This window comes from Gallus gallus, chromosome 2 (assembly GCF_016699485.2).
Source record: "Gallus gallus isolate bGalGal1 chromosome 2, bGalGal1.mat.broiler.GRCg7b, whole genome shotgun sequence".
In the NCBI taxonomy this organism is placed as follows: Eukaryota; Metazoa; Chordata; class Aves; order Galliformes; family Phasianidae; genus Gallus; species Gallus gallus.
The window spans coordinates 104,081,941-104,104,207 of NC_052533.1; the positions used below are offsets into that span (position 1 = coordinate 104,081,941).

General features: G+C 39.8%; 1 protein-coding gene across 10 annotated transcripts in view; it reads right to left on the minus strand.

The window, feature by feature from the left end:
• Window positions 1–1,432: 1,432 nt before the first annotated feature.
• The window catches only part of CHST9 (carbohydrate sulfotransferase 9), an 86,828-nt gene continuing 65,993 nt past the window's right edge, over window positions 1,433–22,267 (minus strand). For 8 of the 10 annotated variants that reach the window (XM_015278002.4, XM_015278001.4, XM_004939814.5 and 5 more), the window contains 2 exons: window positions 17,947–17,984; window positions 1,433–2,919 (listed from right to left, as the gene is read on the minus strand). In XM_015278002.4, coding sequence (XP_015133488.1) covers window positions 1,822–2,919; window positions 17,947–17,984 — 1,136 coding nt within the window. In that variant the 3' untranslated portion in view covers window positions 1,433–1,821. Of the gene's footprint in view, window positions 2,920–13,405; window positions 13,661–17,946; window positions 17,985–22,267 lie in introns of those variants that run through there. The other 2 variants (XR_006938339.1, XM_046937481.1) reach the window with 2 other exon arrangements.

Genomic DNA, 22,267 nt, shown 5'->3' on the forward strand with positions numbered 1-22,267 from the left:
TTAAAGAAATAATTCAAAACATGCATTAATTCATCTCCACTCTTTATTAGCATGCTAAACTTTTCATTTGCATACGGTTTGGGGAACAAATTGGTATATAAGCCTTTCCTTTTCTGTCTGTAAATTAGTAATTAATTAACAAATACCTACAGCAGACAAGACAAAGCAAATATATGGAAATCAAAAGTTGGTGTACATTCATTTTTTATTCAACTTCCCTGATGACCTGGAAGAACTCACTTCAATGGCAAGAGAGAAACAACCAGAATTTGAGGCACTTACCTGAAGAAAGGAATCTGGAAAGTCCCATCCCAAACACTTCTGGTGTTAACACCCATGGTCTATCTAGGCACGATGATGGCTCACAAAGTAGGACTGTACTCACTTCCCTAAGGCATCCATGTACCTCCCTGTTGGAGTTGAACATCTGCACCCGTCCAAGCCTCCTGCTGATGATGGCTTGCGGGCTTTTTCATTCCTGTCTTTGTTCCACAGCCCAGGGAATGGGTTGGCTTTGCCACAGGTGCCAGTAGCCCCATCTGGTACCATCTCTGCCTTTGGCTGCCCAGTATGTTCTTATCTCTTCTTCTCAGAGCAGTTCATCCTGCCTTAAGAAGAGATGAGAAGAGCCTGCTGGGCTATGCACTAGCACCGTAGAGTCAACAGATTTTCTCCTCTTCTGAGGAGAAAACTAAGGGAGAAACAAGCAAATAGGATATGTGAGGAAAATGGTCTATCTCCCTGTGGGTCACAGGAACCCACAATTACTCCTATGGAAGGAATGATGCCATATATATGCACAAGATGAAGGAAAGGACAGCAACAGCTCTGGTCATGAACAGTTTTTGGGAACAAAGGAAAAGGACATTTCACTTGCTTGTCCCCTGATTTCCCTCTATCCATTTTGTAGAGATTTCTTCTCCTCCTAGGACATCCTGGCCCTATTTGCGCAACAACTTGCCAGGGCCTGGGCTGATGATCGGACACTGGCAGACCAAGAGCAATCACAGCAGTTGCAATGAAATTGCTTCTTGATACAGACACTGTCATGTCCCATACCCACCACTCTTAAGACTTTGCCTTATCACTAAATATGAAGACTATCTTAAATACCAGTACCAGAGTATTCATCATTTGGTTGACTCCAGTGTAAAATTAAAATGTTAATTTTAACACACACATCAGTTCTCTAAAAAGGAGGGTCATGCGTCATCTATAGTACACCAGTCAAAACAGGGTAGTGGACTGTGACTTCAGGTTGCAGGCTTACCTGAACTTATTCTGCTAAACATCTGAGTTGCTGTGTCATTTGCAGTGTTATGCATTTGTACTCATGACCATCCTCCAATGTAAAACACTCATGTCTAAAAGCAGCTGCAGTCTAATGGTAATCAAACCATCAACTCATACAACTGAGAATGCTGCAAACATCTTTAGAAAATTAGTCAATGCTTCTTTATTAATAAGAGACAGAAAGTAAAAAATACATTCAAAAATAGTTTCAAAATAAATTTATGAAGCAGACACACCAAAAGGAATCATGCTACTCTGAATGATTTTTTCTTAAACCATTAAAAGAACTTTAGGTAAGCTAATGTAACATCTGGCTGAGCTACCTCTTCCACAACAGTGGTAAAAGCAGCTTTTTCAGGCATTTTACTGCATTTTTGGTGCATTTTCTTATAACTTTATGTCACCTGCACTAAGTCAACACAGCTCCACTTAGCAGCTACTTTGTCTCCTTTCAGGGGTAGTATCAAAGTAGTTGTTCTGAATCCCAACATGATAAATATCTAATAGAAGCCTGAAGCTATCCCGGTGCTATACAGTTGGTGATGTATAATTGAACATTAAATAATCCAAGTAATAGAAGTCGTAGGTCAGCTGCCTCTCCTCCTTCGACAATTCCTTTAAGTATTGCCTCACTACTTCTGCACTTGTTCTCTCATCAGAGGAATGTCTGTCTTTGAATCTAGGAAACTTTAGCTCAGCTGGAGCACCTACCAGCTGCAAAAAGTAATTGGCGTCTTCTTCCAGAGTTTCAAACTTTCCTATAAAATCATAGTTGATGAGGCAGGGATAGCAGAGCTTACTGACTTGCTCCCAGTGAATGTCCATTCCTACTGGACGATGGGAATCTAACAGATACTGGATAAACTCCTTGAACTTAACTCCTGATCCTGTTTCCAATGCCTCCTTATTTGCATTATGTCTGTACTTCTTAATTATTGCCTTCCCAAACACTGGATGGTAATAGCTATTTGGATGTTCAAACTTATCCCTGAAGGCAGATACCAGTCTTTCCAAAGGATCACGTACAAATATAGCCTTGGTGTATGTGTTCAAACGTGTGTATATTCCTTTTAGGTCATAACTGTCCAGTTTCCTTAGGTGCTTTCCATAGTGCACATCATCATGGGAAATATTGCGAACTGAAGTGGCAAGTCCATTGAGCACCATGAGGACCCTTTTCCAATTGGAGCAGCCTACTTTTGGCACCTCGCAGTACAGGACCTTGTGCCTGTCCTCCACATAAATTCTTGACACTATGTGCACCAGGTGAGTTCTCAACTTCTTCATGCTGTTGTATTTCTTGCAGAACTCATATAGGAAGGACCTGCGCCTTTCCTGGATGCTATCGACATCTTTCCACTGGTCACCCGTAACCAAAGTCTTGTTCAAAGGGTGCAACACAGGTGGTAAATACACCTCTTTGAACTGGCTGAAGGGTGGCTTGCTGATCTTCTGCTGGTCAGACAGTCCACTCACCAAGGAGACAGCCACTGCACCAAAAGGGTCCGCCTTACCCTGCCACTGCCGGCTGCTCATGATGGCCACCTCCTGCCTACCAAGTCCAGGAGGAATATGCCCGCTCTGCGTCGCTTTCCTCTGTGTCTCTGGAGGTGGGAGCATGAAATCCTGCAAACACGGAAAAAAGCAGACCTTAAAATGCAGCCATAGGACAGCTGAGCCCTATCACATTCCAACAGTGGCACAGACAGTGGTGTGCCCTAAGTACTACACGCAAGGTGCCCTAAGTACTACAAACCCTATTTTGAACCACTTGATCAATACATCTAGTTTAGCAACAGGCTGGGCTAATTACTGGAATACATACGTACCTGGCAGTGCACAGCAGGTCTTCCTACAAAAACAAATAGCTTATACCAAATCTTTCAAGACACAGAGGGATGCTGATATTCCCAGCAGGGGTGGTCAGCGTACTCTATGGCTACTACCTTTACCCTCCATGACAGCACTGGTTGAATTACAGTGCTGCTAACAGCTTTCTAAACTGAGCCAACTGAGGACAGCTGATCCAACTGCTGGTGAACTGCTGTGTGCTGGAGTCCATGCCCCCCAGTGACTACACAGCCAGTTCTGGTAGTAGGGAACCAAATTAAGGCTCCTGTATAGGTGACATTAGTGGGTTTGGATAGGGTAGAGTGACAGCTGACCTCCCTCCAAAAAGTTCCTCATCCTGATGCCTAGAGATAGGTCATGGAAGCAGCAAGCATTGGACTGCATGCAGATAAAGTGTTTGCCATACAGAACCTCAGCTAGCTGCAGTCACAGCCAATAGCGCAAAAATAAGTGCTTTCAAAGCTTATTCCATCTGACTTATTTAAACATCAACATTAATGTCACCAACTAACTAAACATCAACTAGTGACCCTGCAAAGAATGTAAGAAGATGAGACTTTCGTCCCAAACATTTCTTCTAGTGTCGTCAGCTTCCATGAAATCCACGAGCTGCAGGAACAGCAAAGCTCAGGTCTGTGTTCTGCAGTCAAATTCTCCAAATTATCATGCAAGTCGACTGAAGACATTCTTGCATCTTAACTATTCCTGTTCTCTCTTCTTGAGTGAATTCTATTGTGTTTACTATGGCTTGTACACTTTTGCCTCCTTTCTGCAGGCAAGCCTGCAGCACCGGAACATCAATAAACTGCCTGTTTCTTTGTGTTTCTGAAAGGGAGGATATCGGTCAATATGTTTTTAACTATCCCATGGTAAACATCAGATAGCCAGGTGGACACCCATACACAGACTGTCTGATTTCATAGGTCTAACTTTTTTGGAAACACACAGAGAAAGATACTTCTGCCATAAAGTGATTAAACATTTACTGGAAAGTTGATTTGTGGACTAGCAGACCCTAAGCGTGAGTTTCGGAGATAGGAAAGTTCACAGAACAAATGAAATAAAGCTGTTAACAATTCAGAGGAATAATGTAAGAAGTGGTAATGCATCAAACACGACTTGAATTCCAGTTTGACATAAAGCCTACAAAAAAAACTGTCAGTTTGAAGAAAAGTTAGCCTATCTTGACACGTATTAATTTCCTATGAGCAAAACTAATCTGGGGGGTAAGGCCATTGGGTACTGCCACAAGCCACTGACCAGCAGACATTTGCTTTCACTTAATGGAGTAAAATGATTTTTGTACCGGTGAAAGCAATAAAAGAAGAGAGCCATGAAAAACCTGTACATCTAAGAGAGTATGTGTCGATGTTTTCAGACTTGAAAAAGGATAACAATTCTTCCAGTTTGGCCTGATCCGTTTTTCTCATATCACCTAATTTTTGTTATTTAATATTTCATTATTAAAACAGAAGAAACACGTGCGCCTAGAGATCTATCCCTTCTGCTCTAGGGTGGAAAGAATTCAGGTGTGTGGTTGATGTATAATAACAGAAGGTAGTGCTGGTGCTAAAAGAGGGGATGACATTGGCGACTTACAAATGCTACTCTAGAGCCACAGACCTACAAACTATTTGAATTTTTTGACCTTAAAAGTAACTTTAGAAGATGAAAATGAAAAATACGGGCTACAGAGAAATAAAGCACACAATACTGGGCTCAGCAGAGATAGGAACAAAGCAATCAAAGGTCTAAAATTCATCAGTGCTGATCTGGAGTATTTCGTGATACAGAAGACAGTCCCCCAAAACTGTGACTGGTCTGGGGTACCCCAATACAGAGAAAATTCAGGAGAAGGCAGAAGTACCTCATGACTTCCTATGCTATGTAATCCTAGTTTAGCAGTCCGTTTCAGAGGACACTACAGTACAAAGACTCTTAACAACCAGAATTTCAAACTAAAGCTACTAAAATTAGCCCAACTCTTCAGAGGGAGAGTTCAGCTTACTGAATTAAGTCTGTCATCCAGAGCCAATGGAAGGTGCTTTGGTTCCACTAGGCCAGGATGGAAGAGGTAAGACTGAAAGGTGGGTGGCATGATTTCATTCCATTTGAAACAGCCCACCTGTGATGCAGGACCAACCTCAGAGAATAACCTGAGGAGATACCAGAAAAGGACTGTATTTCAGCCTCAGAAACTGTAAATGCAGTTGTAGGAACCACTATTGAAGGATTTTTCAAAGGATTAGAAGCCTTCATAGAAAGATGGGCAGAACTATTCAGAGAAAACTCAGGAAACACCCTAAAAGGACAATGTGCACCGTGGGAGTCAGTTGAAAGGGGCTTCCTCTCAGCAAGATGAGGCAAAAGAAGAATTGGGGGAAATACAGCCCCAAACAGAAGGGGGAAAAAAAAAGACCCGGGGAAAAACAATGGAAATTCTGAAGGTGAAAAATAAATCTAAATAGGTAAAATTCTGTTATTTGCTTCCCCTCTCCACTTTCCATTCTCATTCAGATACATTTCCTGAAGTGAATGCAACAGTAGTGATTAATAAATGTTATTATAAGCTCCATGAGAGGTTGTGTGCTTGCAGTAAATGCCAACTCTAACTTGCTATATTTAAGAATGAGAACAGATAGCAGATAATGATAATTTTCAAAGGCATGCATAGCTGTTCCACTGCCAACTGTTAGAATTGAAAAATAATAAACTGTTCATACGCTTGCCTAAGTAACTAGGTTAGTAGCCTGCAAGGGTAAGATGAATAAAGGGTTGGATCAGGCTTTGCATTTGATGAGAGACATTTAAATAGAAAATTTTGGGGGGGAAACTACCTGTTCAGCTAGATGTTGAATAAACATTGCTGTATTTCTTAAACAGAACTACCTGATTCTGGTATGTTTAACTACTACAACTCTGAAATGCTGGGAAGGGATTTTAATGTTTTATAATACCAGGCTTACATGAAGTTAGGTGCTTTGTTTGTCTTCCTCCTGGCATCAGTGTTTTTTCAGTGCTCATTTTCTGAGACCTTAGAGATCTGAACTTCCCCATGCTATGCTGACTTTATTTTGAAGAAGAAATGTGAAAATAAGAAAATTCCAAACCAATAACCATAAAAAAAAAGAATGTATGGCCATTACATTTATCTTCTTAACAGTGCAGCAGCCAACAAACGGATGGGCATCACCATTGTGGAACATGCCTGAACCAACAGGCAACAAGCAGATAATGCTCTAGCAGTTACTAAATCTGGCTCCAGACCTTCCAATGCAAATGGTCCTACCAAATGTCTTCCAGACGTGTCCAAATGGAGGAATGGCCACTCACAGCTTTCTAAAGAAAACCTAAGTTTGGGAACCAATCACTTGACATAGGAGATGAACAGAATGGTCACCTTGGATAGAAGTGAGTTTGACTTCAGACACTTGACAATCTGTGCAGTCGGCTGCACATACAAGAATTAAAATCCAGTGAAGTGTTGCACTCTTTCCAGTAATTATGTGGAGTGCTTCTTCGTTTGCATTAACACATTTGAAAGAAAGTTAAGAAATGGCCAGGAGTCTAATTTAGATGAGTATGCACACGACATCTGTCTTGCTTTAGTTGGGCAGGAGCAGAAGATAGATTTAAAATTTGTATTCTTTTGAATACAAAGAAGAAAGGAATGTACAAAGAGTGTTAGTTTAATGCTTGGCTACTGGCAGGCAATCTAGTGAAGCTGCTGAAATGTAAGGCATTTTTTTAGGTCATTAATGGATTTGTTCTGTCATTTTTATTGCTGGAGATTCCCTTCCTCTCCTCCATCCACAAAATGATTTTCTTCGCTGTAAAAATAAGCAGCCAGTACTTTTACACACATTGAAATTGTCCTTTCCTTTAATACCTTCACAAGCCACTGGGGTAGAAAAGACTGACTATTGCCAAGAATGCTTAAGACGCACTCAATTACGCTTTGTGGTGGTTTTATAATGCACTTGTGGGATCTCATCTAGATAGTTTGTAATTAGAGCATCCTGCCATGCAAAAAAGATAATGATGTATTGAAAAGGATGATATTCCAGGGCTGATTTGCAAAGATTTAATGGCCTGCAGTGCAGACAATGCAGTGTTTCCTAAATGTTTTAGTGCTGGATCTTATTTTTACTAACAAGAGTAATAAAATTAAGTGATCCTAATAGAAAACATAGGACAGAGAACAAAGGAGGAAAGAAATACTCTATTCTTTTGTGCTTCTATCTATGTAGGAAGCAGATGCAGGAAGAGTCTCTTCTGGGACATCTTCTCATTTTTTAAACTTACTCTGTGACTCCCTGATAAGTGAGCAGAGGGAGAACACCTTCTTGATCTAGGTCTTTAAATGCTGGCAGTTTCAGTATCAAAGGGCTTCAAAGAAATATCCTCTTACTTGGATTGGAGGTGGGTATGAGTCTTTGAAAAGGTCGTACATATTTTAAGTAAATTAGACTAAGGTTTAAACTAACAAATCTTCCACCTAATTGAACAGTTAGGAAGGATTTCTCCAGAATTATAGCAGACGATTCGGATTCTAATTGAAATATGAGGAAAACATGAGGGTCTGTTCAGTCTGGGGAGAAGGAGACTGAGAGGTGATCTGATAAATGTTTATAAATGTCTAAAGGGAGATGGCAGGCAAATGGATGAGGCCAGGCTCTTCTCAGTGTTGCATAGGGATAGGAGAAGGAGTAATGGCCTAAAACTTGAACACAGGAATTTCCGTACTAACATGTGGAAGACCTTCTTCACAGTAAGGGTGACAGAGCACTGGAACAGGCTTCCCGGAGAGGTTGTGGAGTCTCCTATGGAGATATTCAAGACCCATGTGGACACCTACCTATGCAACCTACTGTAGGGCAACTACTTTAGCAGGGGAGTTGGCCTCAATGACTTCTTGAGGTCCCTTCTAACCCCTGCAATTCTGTGATTCTGTGAAAATTTGAAATGACTCCATCTCCGGTGTGCCAGTGAAGCCTGGAACCATTACTACTTTAAGTGTAAAACAGTGTATAAGTATGTATTTGCTATATCCATGTATGCACAAGTTTCCTTAAGCCTGCCAGAAGAATGGAGCATCCTCAGCTTTTTTTTTTCCTGTGTTAGAAGAGCACTTGCAAAGCATAATTCAGAGCAATCAGAATCCTCTGTTGCAATGCTAACTCAGCTAATAAGTAAACATGCCTACAACTTTCTCATATTGTAGAAGCTGCATAGTTTAACATTGTAAAGGAAAATCCTACAGGACCTCCCAATTAAGAGACCGGCCACAAGTGACAGGCAACGCTGATGAGGTGCTTTGCCTTCTGTGCCATCCAGATAAACCCTAGGGTTCATCACTTGCGCTTAAAACAGCTGTTCCAGAGACAGGCACAAGTAACTACTCTCCTTTCAATGGAGTAATGAAGTTTTTGTCTTACTTATTTTAGGCAGATCACCATTGCTATATTCCTCACAAGCCAGAGGTATTCCTTGTGAACAGTGCAAGTTCAGCGGAAGTACGTCTGTCAGAGATGTATGATCTTGCCATGTGGTTTATATGCAACTCCATTATGGAATGAGACAACTGTACTTTGAACTTTTCACAGTTCTTTCCACCCCTGAAATTCTCAGAAGATCAAAAAATAGCAGCAGGCTTAATGTTTCCTCTGGATTAAGATCTAGGAATATTTCCTATGTAGAGCCACAAGTTGCAAGCCCAACAGTCAATAACAATAGATAGAACATACTCCTATGATATATATACTCCTAAACGTACTTGTATGAAACACCATTAATATTACTAAATTAGCCTGTGGGAAAGTGTATTAAAAAAATGAGTATATGAGGTGCTCGGAGTTTCCTGCAGAGACTGATGAAGAGGTAAACTTTGTATTTTGTAGTTGAAACACAATCAGGTCTAAGGGAGGTACTTGTGAACACAAAACACAAACAAGAAAAGCTTATCAAAGTAAGAAAAAAAATACTGCAGGTAAGTTTTAATCAACAGATACCAGACATCTTGAGTGCTACCCTTCAGAACAGTTTTGTGAATCAGTGACTATTGCCCCTTCAATCTATCAGCAGAAAGCTAGGCATCTCACTGCAGAATGACTGAGAATTATACCAAGGGCACAGAAAAAGTGTGTGAGGAAGAAAAGGCAAAAGGGAAGAGGCTTTTTTTTCTTTCTTTCTTAATTACTTTGCATTTGGTTTTGTTTGGTTGGCTGTGTTTTGTTATTGTTATTGTTTGTTTTTCTTTAGTTTTAAATGTAGTATGGCCCAATGTCAGGAAATCACAGAATTGCTAAGGCTGGAAAAGACCTCCAAGATCATCTAGTTCATCCATCAGCCCATCACCACCATGACTGCTAACCATGTCCCTCAGTGTCACATCTATCCTGTTCCTGAACATCTCCAGGGACGGTGACTCCTTGGGCAGTCTGTTCCAATGCCTCACCACCCTTTTTGAGAAGAATTTTTTCCAAATATCCAACCGGAACTTCCCCTGGAACAACCTGAGGTCATTCCCTTTCATCCTACTGCTGTTACATGGGAGAAGAGGCTGATCATCACCAAACTACAGCCTCATTTCAGGAAGCTGTAAAGAGCAATAAGGTCTCCTCTGAGTCTTCACTTCTCCAAACTGAACTATCCCAGTTCCTTCAGTTGCTCCTCATAAGATGTGCTCAACTTCTCTGGACAACATCATGCGCCTCCTTCTTATAGTGAGCTGGTGTGGAAAAAATGTGGAGAGCACCACTAGCCTAGAGCTAGTTTTGGAAAACAACCCAGATCCATTGGTCACTGGGAAAGAAGAGTGGCCTGGAAAGGCAAGATAAACAGCAGTATTATCAGGGCCACAGTAGTAGTTCTTTCCCTTCTTGGTAAGGGGACAGGAGGAACCCATTTGTTAGTGCCCAAGAAGCCTATGAGATACTGCTGGCTTGGCACTGGGCTCCCCTCCTCTCCCTGCCTCCAAGTGCAGAAAGCATAAAGTCAACCATGCTAACGAGGCAAGACAGTCTGCACCAGCCACTTCAACAAGCTGATTCATATGGTCAGCAGCCTGGGTGAAGGAAATTAATCTCTAATTCGACTTGCCAATTCTTGTTCAAATCTGGAATTAATTCCCCCCAGTTTCCACCCTCATAGTCAAAACGTGGTTTCTTCAAAACATGTTCAAAATTGGACAGATAAGAAAGATCAAGGCACTGTTAATAGAAAAGGTCCCAATTAAGATGCCATAGTTATCAGAAACTAACAGTTTATGTGACAGATTAAAAATTGACCAGGACAGTGGCAAGGAAGTACTGAAAACAAAAACATATGCCCTACCTTATTAATAACAAAGAAACCACTGTCAAGGTTGATCAATGGTAATGATAAATTGTTTTCTGGATAGTGCAATGCTGATGCTACTCCGCTAGCTTTCTGATAACGGTTTAATGGGACTTGTCCTTCACAGAGTAATTTACAGACTTGTAAGTAAGTAGAGATGTTACAACCCAGACTGTGTTTAGACAGGGGCTGCACCCAGTTTACATGGAGTGCTTCTCTCTAGCTGTGTAGCCAAAATACACTGCTACTGAAGGACAAACTTCAGATCACAGACCATGTACATCACACATTTAGCCTTACCTCATTCCTATGCAGTTACATTCACTTTGGGAACAGGTTGTTCAGTGTGCTCAATGAGTATTTAATTCTTAGCTCAGTCCTCCTCCTGTGTGCCCTCTTAATAAAACTTAAATCAGCCACTGCAGTCAGTGACCAGAAAGAACAATGTTGTGCTAAAGCAGCTTAAATAACCTGAAATTCAGAATTGACTCAGACTAAAATGATATTTGTTCAATGAAGAACGTTATAAAAAATACTCTAGGGTTCCACTGACTGGTAGGTTTACCATAAGCATATGGAGAGTTTAAATTTGAAGATGACATTTCCAAGTAATCACAAAATATTACATATGGGTCCCTCATTTAAGTTCATTAAATAATGTTACTGAACCTAGTTTCTCATAATTTAAAGCACAGAAGCAAGTCAAGTAATCTAAACAGTATCCTCTGTTGACATGTAATTCTAAAGATCATTACTTCCAAGTACAAGGTAATTCATATACATAGTGATTTTACAAAGAGGAAAATAAACGCTGTCTCTTGTGCATTCACAGCTCAAGCCAGATAGGCATTTTTGAGTACACTTGATATTTTAAACAACAGATGTTTAAAATAAAGGAGTTGTCACTGGAGGCTAGATCCCAACATCTGTTCATCCAGAGGAATTAAGGTCCTTGTCCTGGCACTTGGTGACCAGCACCAACCCTGCATCAGGAAAATCTGATTTTCCTGGGCACCACCTCTACAAAGAGATTCACTATGTATTCCTCCAGAAGGTGATCTAACTGCTGGGCATTAACTGCAGAGGTTTATTAAATCTGCAAGATCAGACCAAAACATTGGCTCCAGGGAGTGCTGTTATCACTAGGTGGGTAAGCCTCCCACTATAGTTTACTTTTACCTACAGGAGGGATACAACATGGGTCTTAGAGGTAGCAGAAGTTCTGGGCTTTAAACAGAAGACAGAGCATGAACTTCTTTATCTCCGGCATCACTGACGCAGTTTTCACAGATATCCCAACAGCATTTTAAGACCTCTCAGTATACCTGTACCTCATGCAGTCCAACCTGGCAGGTGTGAGTTTTCCCAACAAGTTGGTCATTTCTGGGTTCCCACCACACCAATATAAGTGAACAGGCTGGCTCAGTGCTGCCAACACTGGGGCACATCTGCACCCACAGAGCAACAATCCTACAGGGCTCAGCTACCTCTGCTGTAAAGTGATGAATGAGCAGAGGTTACTGCACACCTGGACTTCATGGTACAATTTCAGTACATTAGTTTCCTTCCTAACCTGCCCCCACAAGCTACAGTGAAGACAGCTACTTAAAGAGTTGCTTAGATGTTTGTTTTGAGTAGCCAAATGCAGAGTCTGGATGCCTGTTAAGATGCCTGGAACAATAAAGGGACAAAGAGCATATGCTATACTGTGAAACAATGTGATTGTAAGCCCAAAAAGCTTTAAATTGGGTACCAAACCATTTCCACCAATTACTTAAGGGAATTACTTTAGCTGCAGACATAAAACTACAAGCAAGCTGTTCACCAAACCATTCTCATTAGCAGCGAGACAAGCGGTGGCCTAGTTTTGCAGGGGCTTCAGTCACATTTCCCTACCCTGTCTCCCAGGCCAACACTTCCACTTTCTGTCTATCTCCAACTGGTAGAAGTGGTCAATGTGAATGCAGTGGTTCACCAGCTGTACTCCCGCTTGCTGGTCAACCCTCTGCCCCCTCCTGAAATGGATACGGGCTATGACCTTCTGTCTTTCTTTCAGAAAGTACAAATTTTCCCCTCTCCTTTTGTAACTGTGTCAAAGTTACTCCTAAAGGAGTTGGCCTTGGTTTCAAGCCTTATCGCAGGAGGATTGACAAGGTGAGGGCCTGGCAGTGTGACTGGAGAGGTTTCCTCATGGAACCAGGGGCATTTACAAGCAGAGACATGTAAAAATGAAGATGAATAAACAAGTGTACACCTTCCCCACAGACAAAAAAACAAACAAACAAAAAAAAGGCCTGTAATGTAGCGCTGTGCTTCTGCATACATGGCAATAATTCTCACACTAGTGGCTGTGGTAAGATCCACAGGGATTTTTTGCTGGTAAACAGAATCTATTTCCATCTTGTCTGCAGGTAAACACACTTATCTTCCAACATAAACAAGACATCGTGCTCTTTTAGAAACAGTAAGAAAGGTTTCAAATCAAAGTAGGTTCAGTCAAAGAGTATTAATGTATATTTGGGCCTGAAGAATTCAATTTCCCCAAAATTGCTTTGGAAGAGACGGTAAGATCTCTAGAGGTCTTAAAACACTTTCTATTCAATCACAATTAGCATTTTATTCAAATTAGATGACTTTATTGGTAAATAAAAAATAAATATAACTGTATATAGCACTCTACTTTGATAGATATTTCAAATCTGTATTTGCCTACATTCATACACTTTTAAATAAATTCATGTGTTCAATTTTACAAAAATAATCATTAATACTTGAGAATTGATTACAATCATAAATTACTGTGGAACAAAATAGGCTGTGAATTTACAAAGGGAATTATTTGCTGCATACTCCCTCTTGACACTAAATGGAAGGTAATATATCCTATTTTCACAGGAGGGAACAAACTCTTGTTTATCACACGTAAGAGAAAATACTCTTGTTTATTCTGTGGAAGTTTTTTGGTCTAGCTGTCCTCTTGGTATGCGTGTCAGTAGTGTTACAGATCATCAGTGCGCCACCCAAACACTAACTAGTTCAACCACTGTCCCTCTTTGAAGCAGAAGAATGATTAGAAAGGACTGTGCTGCAATTAAGGGCAGATGCATGGGCCAGAACCACAGTGTTCGGTTTGCAACTTGGAGTAAGTTTTTGACCTTCACACTTCATTTTTCAATGCCTGCAAAACAAGGAAAGATAATAATTGCCTACCCCATGTGAATATTGTGATTTCCAATTTCTGATTAACACTGGAAAAAAAAAAAAAAAAGAAAAAGCAAAACAAAACAAAAAACCAACAAAAAAACAAACCATGCCATTTTACAGAGTGAGAAGGGACTGACGGAAAGCAGAGGGTCAGGACTGCAACCCAACTTCTCAGCCATTTTGCCTTTCATTCCTCAAATCTCATATCACTTCTTTCATTACTTGTGCTCAGTGTTCAAACTTATTCTTAGCCTGTTGCATACTCTAATTCTTGCTTTTATCACAAGAATGACCCTTAATAAAATATATTCTCATCTATGCACACTGCATATATATTCCTGTTTATAGAGCCCACAACCATTTAATAGAATCACAGATTCATGTTTTCTCCAAAAGTACACTGGAAAGGTTCTCAAATAAAAGTGCCTGCTGTTCTTGTTTAAGTAATATTCTTCCCTCGTTTTTCTGAGATTCACCATCTCAGTACTATGCACAACTTCGTAAGTGAATGATTATCATGTTATCTGAACTTGACAATACTGGTATCAGAATCAGATCCAATCAGCTTGAAAGAAAAAAAGCATTAAGTGCATAGCAAACCTGAACAAGTTTTCCTATCTAGTTTTTGTATCTGATCACGTATCAGATATCACCAGAGGGTTCTTCTGCCATTCATAGAGTCCTCAACATACATGTGAAAGTGGTAAATAGAATCTCATGAAATTCCACAGTAGGAAAAAGAAAGTGCACCTCCAAGGGAGAACAACCCATTGTAGCCATTAAAGCCATTGTACACAGACTGAGCTTATCCTAGCTAGGTCATCTAAGGGGATGAAGAGGAGAGGGGAGAGTACCACAGTAGACTACAGCACTAAAGAAGGAAAAGAAAAGAAATCTGACTGAACTGTTTTTCTCCATCTCGACACAAATTTATTGCACCACACCAATACATGAAGAATGCACAGGTCATTCCACAGCATGGTCTGCACAATAATCTTACACTGATATTTAAGAGAAGTTTGAGTTTTCTTTCACCTCTTTACTTTGGCAGATGTACATTTACTCCTTGTCCAAGCCCAGGTCTATCAGTTACGTTGCTTCATTACTGCACTTTCCGTGATACTGTACCTCCCCAACCCCATGTGCAGAATGGGAAATCATCTGTGACAGAGCTGTTCAAAGATTAAGAGAAGGATACAACATGCAAGACAGCTTGCCTTGAGGAAAGAACTCTTAAGGGACAAAAATGATAGGACATATTGTGAAGCACTTCCAAAAGCCTCCTGACCCAACCAACAATTTCACCACAAAAGAGATAAACAGCTGAAATTTTTACCCAGAAGTCTGACCACGCAAACAACTTCAGCTTTAAAATGCTAGTATGAACACTGATAGTGCTCCAGAGCTTCTAGGAAGCACTAAGCAAAACCACATGTGGAAGTATGCATGAAGACCACAATGCAGAGCAATCTGAGTGGCAAGGAGGAAACAAAGAGCTGCCTTCAGACACATTTTGACTGGCAGTCTGTAATGTGTTTTATAGCTGAAACACTCACACAGTAAGAAGAACAATGTCTGTTCTTGCTTCCTTGCATTTCCTGTAGCAGTAGTTAACATGCTACATCTAATCAGGCTGTCGATTGATTTACCCAGAAGTTGCAAAGGTAGTTAAAAGACTGGATGACCCTGCTCAGGTAGAGTGGTAGATGACTACTGCTGTTACATGAACATGCAACATTTAAACCACAACAGGGTGCTCAAGGAAAGCCAACAAATACCTCATTATGAAAGCAAACAGGAGACCATAGAAGTTGGTAACTATGGACAGTAGGGTTTGGAAACAGATACTATCATCACAATATGTTCATGAAGTATTTTTCCAAACTTGTTTAGACTTTAGAAGGAGCTAAGAACCACAAAGAAAAAGCAATGGTCTTTAAGATGTCTGAAGCCCCAAACCCCCATATTTATCCATTCCCTACCCCCTACTCTATTTCACTCAGTTCTCAGCAAGACATCTCCTGCCACTTGCCCCTTCGTACTCCTGCTCCTGTTGAGTTGTAACATCATCCATCTTTTGCAGAACCTCACTGAGATTTCTGGCAGCCAGTTTAACTCAGTGCTGCTTCACTGGCATGAAAGACAACTACAAGACTTTAAGCTGGGAAAGTATCTTACCCTGCATATAAAATATCTGGTTCAGTGCAGGGAATAAAAAGAACCTTCTCAGGGGAGGTACTCCATTAAGATCAACTTCAATTTAAACCTTTTTATTGAAATAATATTAATTCAAATCATACATGCAGTACCTCTGCAATGGCATTCAAAGTGAGAGACTTGGAAATAAAAAGATTTTCTAAAACATTCTTCCATTTCCTGGGAGTTCAAAGGAAGTTAGTTTGGAATTGAGCATCACCAACTTCACTGGTAGCCATTTAAAAATGAGAGTCTACCATTTGTCCCCAGATCAACTTTTTATAGCATTATTTGGGTGCAGTATGCATATGACAGTAATGGAATTTTACTGAAAAATCAGATGTTTGTTAGCTAACTGCACAGAGACAGAGCGGCTCAGCAGTTTGAGGAGAAGGCAGTGGCATGCAGGAGAAGACTGAGATCAGGTACACAAAGTATGGAGCCTAGCCCACCTTTTGCAACTACAACAAGCATCCTTTTTACCACAATCCACTCTTCCTCAGCAAAGGGCAATGTCCTCTGCTGAGCTGATTCTGTCACAGGGGAACCGTACAGAGTTAGATCTCCAGACAGCCACCCACAACCCTGTCAATGTCGCCTCAAGTTGTGTTTTAAAAATACAACCGCCCCCCCTTCTGGCCAATAAGGACATCCTAAAGTGTTTTTGCAAAGCATTTCAGGCTAATTTTGAAATGCAATTTCGTTTATAAATGTTAATTAGGCTTGTTTTAGGATATAAACTCCCAGCCGAAGCACACAACTTCCATTAACTTCCAGAATGTTTTTACATTTATTTAGGAAAAAAACAAAGATTCTTCTCTGCTTGATTGAATGCTAAGTTTGGGGCTAAATATGTTTACTCTTAAATTATTTGAGATAACGGGGAGGTTCCAACAGCTCTGATGGAACAAAGCTATGGTTATTGTTTGAATCCGCAGGACTAGGGTTCCCACAGGCTATCAGATCGGCAGGTCCTTACTTGGTCAGGAGCTATGCCAGCTCAAGACACTGCAAGGGAGTGACATTTGTGCAGTGCTGTGCCATGGCAGGGGAAATGCTGTCAAAGCCAAGCGGTGCACAGCTGCCTTAGTTGGTCAGTCACCTAATGGGTTAGTATTCCACCTAGATCATCAGATAATGGCCAGGTATGATGCCAATGCCTCAACTGATGGCTTGGAAGGAAGATTACTTAATGGAGGGCTATTGCAGAAATACCAACCTTTTACTGATTGCTTTGTAAGCGACTTATAAATAAATCTCACAAACAATACAAATACCCATCTATATAGCATTCAGATAACAGCATTCAGTAAGAGGACATGCACCTGTGAAACTGTAACACACCATTTCCTTACAAGTCAAGTCCTTTTAGGAGCATATTCTTTAGGGAAGCTATGTCTTTCTTCCTCTCAATATGGTTACGGGAAATTTTATTTCAGTATAGTTTCTAATATCCTTCTCATGATGCTGAGACACTAAATAATGATATATAACAATGATCTTCTAAACAGTTACTTCCAGCTGATGCAGTAAGAAGGACAAGATAAAAACCACCTCCCCAAATACTTTCACAGTTTAGTGAGACCTCAGGAAAATTCACAGCAGAAATGAAAACCTAAACAAAGACACCATTTACATGCAACAAATTTCTTACCAATAGTTTTCTGGCTTTTTTTTTCTTTTTTTTTTTTTTTTTTTTTTTTTTTTTTTTTGAGAAATACTAGCAAAGTATTGCTTATTTGAAAAAATAAAATAAAATAAAACTGTGCTACAAAATTTGACAGTAGAGGACAAATTACGTATAGCCTCTGACCTCACCATTAACACACTGACAAGTAGATGAACTAATCTGCTTAAATGGTAAGGCTTAGGTTTAAATCAGAAAAGAATGCTATTCCTGTGAATGTGACATCTCCGCAGAGTCAGGAAATGGTCTGATCCATGGTCCCTAACAGACCTACGTAGTTAATATCAGCCTGTCCTATGAAGTTCTCCTCTTTGTAATTCCTACAATTCTTCTACATGAAAAATTAAGTAACAAAAAATATGGAAGTGTCAAAGTACCTGAATAGTTATCTGTTCCTGCAATTTTTCTCCAGACACTGAAAGACAAAGAAAATAATTAGTTTGACAAATTTTAATGAATATGATAACATACACACACAAGAAACACTGTAGTCAGGGACAACAAAGGAAAAAAAATATTGAATGTTGTAATTAAGAAATAGAGTTTAACATGTACAAACAACTTGTAACTTCTAAATGGAAATCCACCTTAAGTAAAAGGAAAAAACAAGCTTCTCTTGATCACAATGTCATAAAAATGAGACTGAAACAGGTATCCAATTTTGCTAACCCTGTACCTTACAAGGAATTACAACACACAAAGTGAAGACAATAAATTTCAGACGCGTGCTATGAAGTATCTTAATTAACACTGTGAGACACACTGCTGCACGTATACATGCCTGAGAGACTGCCAACATCCAGCTCAGGATTTGAGCATCAGAGGAGAAAAGCAGCTTCTGTTGTTAACCTAAGATAAAATTACGTGCCTGTGTCATGACTGAGGTTAGGCACCAGCTGGCTCAAGGGAAAAATTCTGTTCTGATAATACCAACAAAGTGGTGAGCTGAGTTATGGTCTTGCTCCCTTATCCTGGCCTTCTGCAGCATTCTTCAGTGTGCTCCTGAAGATGTGAGCAAACCAAAGACAGAACATTGCTCTCCTACAGTCATCTGTGACCTTAGCAGCAATGAAATCTCAGACCTATTTTTTCCTTTCAGATCAAAAGTGATAGTGATTTTGCTTATTTTACTGTTCCCATGCACTAGCTGTCAAAAAGGCAGCTGGTATCAATTACTCTCCCTTTGGTACTGGAGACCATCCACACATATTGGGGAGAGTCAGGAATTTCACACTGACCTATCCAGCTAAGTCACATGTACCCACCAGAGTGTTTTTTTGTTTTTTTAAGTAATAATGATAGGACACTGTTTACAACATGTTAGTAACACAATTAACTGCCAGGGGAGCCTGTTTCTGCCTAACACGGATGGCTGCCTCCTTCAGCATGAGAAACGATGCTCCATTTCAACAGAATTTCTTTGTGCTCATGTGTGTGGCACAAGACAGAAGCTTTAAAATGAAATGAAAATATTTAAAGTATTAAAACACACTCATATCTAAAGGAAAATGTTCTTCCCTACCGGTTGCTGAGAATTCTCCTATTTTCAAGGAAAGCAAAACAGATAACTCAGATAAAAATAATTACTTCAGGCTACGTTGTAAGATTGTCATGATAATTATTTCCTGCATGCTTCTGTTCAGCTTTTGTTTGCTAAATATAAAAACAATGCATTTTTTTTTCCTCATCAAACAAAAAATGCCACCCAAAATACCACTGTTTTGGGGAGAATTCCCCACATATATTTCCTTGTTTACTGAGATCATCTCTGGAAGTAATAGAATTGATTCCTGTAACTCATTTTTAACCAAATAGATTGTTGGTAATAGAAGTAGTATTTGTTTTTAGCATTCTGTAATGATATACAAGAGTTGCTAGGAAAGCACAGTGCTTGAAATCTCTGGTTAGATCAACACTATTTTGCTCAAAGGTTTGTGGACTTTGAATACTGATGCTTTCCTGTTTCCCAGTACATTTGTTTTTAGGCTATTTTGATTCACTTTAAAGGAATTTTAATAACTTTCTATTGACAACATGGACAGCTGGTCTTGAGAATTAGTGAAAATTCACTTGCTGACTGAGGAAGGAAGTGACATCAATGAGTTTCTAAAGTCAGCCCAGAGGGAAAAGTGCATTCCACGAAGAGTAGCCTTTCATGCCATTGTATTATTGCCAGTGATGCCTCAAGATGCAAATTGCATTTTCAATCAAACCTGTGGTTTCTACCTCAAACAAATACAAAAACGAACAGAAAGACTGGGGAAGCCCTCTGTGGCCACTTTTGACATGGCTGAGGAAAAAGTGAAGAAGAATTTATGCAGTTCTTTATTCATTCTTAGTTCTCTTTTTCACCAATTTAAATACCACAGTAGCAAGAAGAAAGTTGCCAATATCTCTATATGATATAATAGCGATGATGACTTGGGATAAACAGGACAGAGACTGACTAGGCTGTTAAGGACAGCAGAGAGATCAAATTCAAGGTCACCAGCAAATTGAATATTGTGTTCCCCATTTATTCGCTAGATGATCCTTGTCATCATCATGGAACAACTATGTGAATTTGGCATAGTCAGCAGTTACGCTTAGCGGAGACCAAGATCTGTAGTAACAGAGATGCTGCAAATTAGGGTGGAAATACATCAGCACCACTGTTTCAGGAAGCCTGCAAAGTCCTGCCGTGTACTGTACTTCTGTTTAAAGGAGGAAAACTAAGATAAAAGAAGTGAAAAAAAAAAAAAACAAACGCAATAAACACTATCTTCATTTTACTTAGCATGAATAGTCTCTTATATCGCTCTTGCTCACTATTATAGATGATCGGTAAGCTTAAGACATATTCTTTAAAGACAAACAACTATTAAATAGAAAAGCCCATCCACAATTCAGCTTAAAAAAAAAAAAAAAAGTTTTTTACAAAGCAAAAGAATATTAGACCTACAGCTTTTAGCTGACAACTAACAGCAGGGCAGGAGGAAGTCCTGCCATTGAAATAACCAGCATTTTGTCTGTCCTGCTTTTTCTTTTCTTTTCATTCTTTCAAGTCCAAAGATTTCTTTAGGATGACTAGACACACTGACATGGGTTTTACTTATGACACACTCGACTTTGACAAGGATGTTCCTGTTCAGGTGCCTTCTGATCACTTGTGGTGATGGCATTGTTCACTTGAATGATCCAACAAGTTCCATTAGGGAACAAGGTCCAAACTGAAAGGACAGTGCAACGGGACACTGATCAGAACCAGAACCATCAGAACATGATGCTGATCAGTCCCAGAAGCAACACCTGCATTAGTGTCATGACATTCATAAAATTCTTGTCATTTGCCAGACATTTCATTACCCATAGGCTTTCAGATGCTAAGTTCAAAATTCACAACAGCTTTTCTACAGTCACTGCAAACATCAACTAACTGGGGAATTTACAGCTATTTGGAAATTTACACAAAAGTTGTCCAGCAGACAGTCCACATGGTCACAGAGACACATCTTCTGCAACACGAATTGGTCATCATTCTCCCATGTTTCTCCTGAAATGTTTTTTTTTTTTCCTAGCAAACTGCTCCTAACTCAGCTCGGTATAGCTATATGACCAGATGTGACAATGTAAGGAAATCAAACGGCCTCCATCATAAACAACTACACCTCACTGCTGCACTCAGACTAAAGGTCTGCCTTCACCAGTACAAATATTTGCTGAGGTTCTGCTCTCCTGCCACACTAACTGAGGAGAAACTGATACAACTGAGACAAAACATTTGTTGAAACCTGGAAGTGCAGAAACAAATCTCCCTCAATTCATTTTTAGTGATCTTCTTTTGTCTCACTAATCACAAAAAGCATAAAACAGTACCTTTACATGGTTTGGGGTGATTGAGATAAATGGCTTTCTTGGGCTAACCTCAAGCTGTATCACTTCAGGAAAAAAAAAAAAAAATCACAGCAAACATTCTTTAAAAGATTTCTGTGTATTTTCAACCACTAATTAGTACACTAATTCCTGTTTCCAGGGCAAGTTGGGTTTTTCTGTTGGCTTTTTTTTTTTTTTTTTTTGCTTACTTGTTCCTGAACAGAATACTACCTTACAGAAAGGAACAATGTACATTTTGTAACGTAAGTGACCACTGCAAGACACAGGAGCATGTCCTAACTGATGCTGCCATGAGGAACCGCAACATGGACTCCTCAGCTTTACGTGCCCAACCTACAGAGGGAACAACGCGTAATTATGCACACTGTGCCCTGCTTACCTCCATACAAAGGAATGTGATATTTGTGCAGGTTTACAGATTAATCTGCTGTAATTCCTTTTAATGTTAAACTTCTTCCAGCTCAAATATAATTAACATCACCCAGGTACAAAAGATTGATTGGAAATATGCGTACACTCCAACAGAACAAATAACAGCTTGATGCTATTTCTTATGTTCAAATAGTTGGATACATTAAGGATTTTGACAGCATGTTTGTTCCCTAAGTGTATAGCGAAGGGAAAAAAAAAGTTTCATTTCAAAAGGCAAAAGAATACTACTGCATTTAATTAGTGTAAAATCCCTGAAATACACAGATCTGCCAATTTATGTGACGTGACTGCTGCAAGTCCTGGCAACAAAGGATATAATTTCTTCTCTTTTTTTTCCCCCCCAAATCAAATCCTAATTTATTCTTTAAACAAGAGGGGACCCTCAGCCTTGCT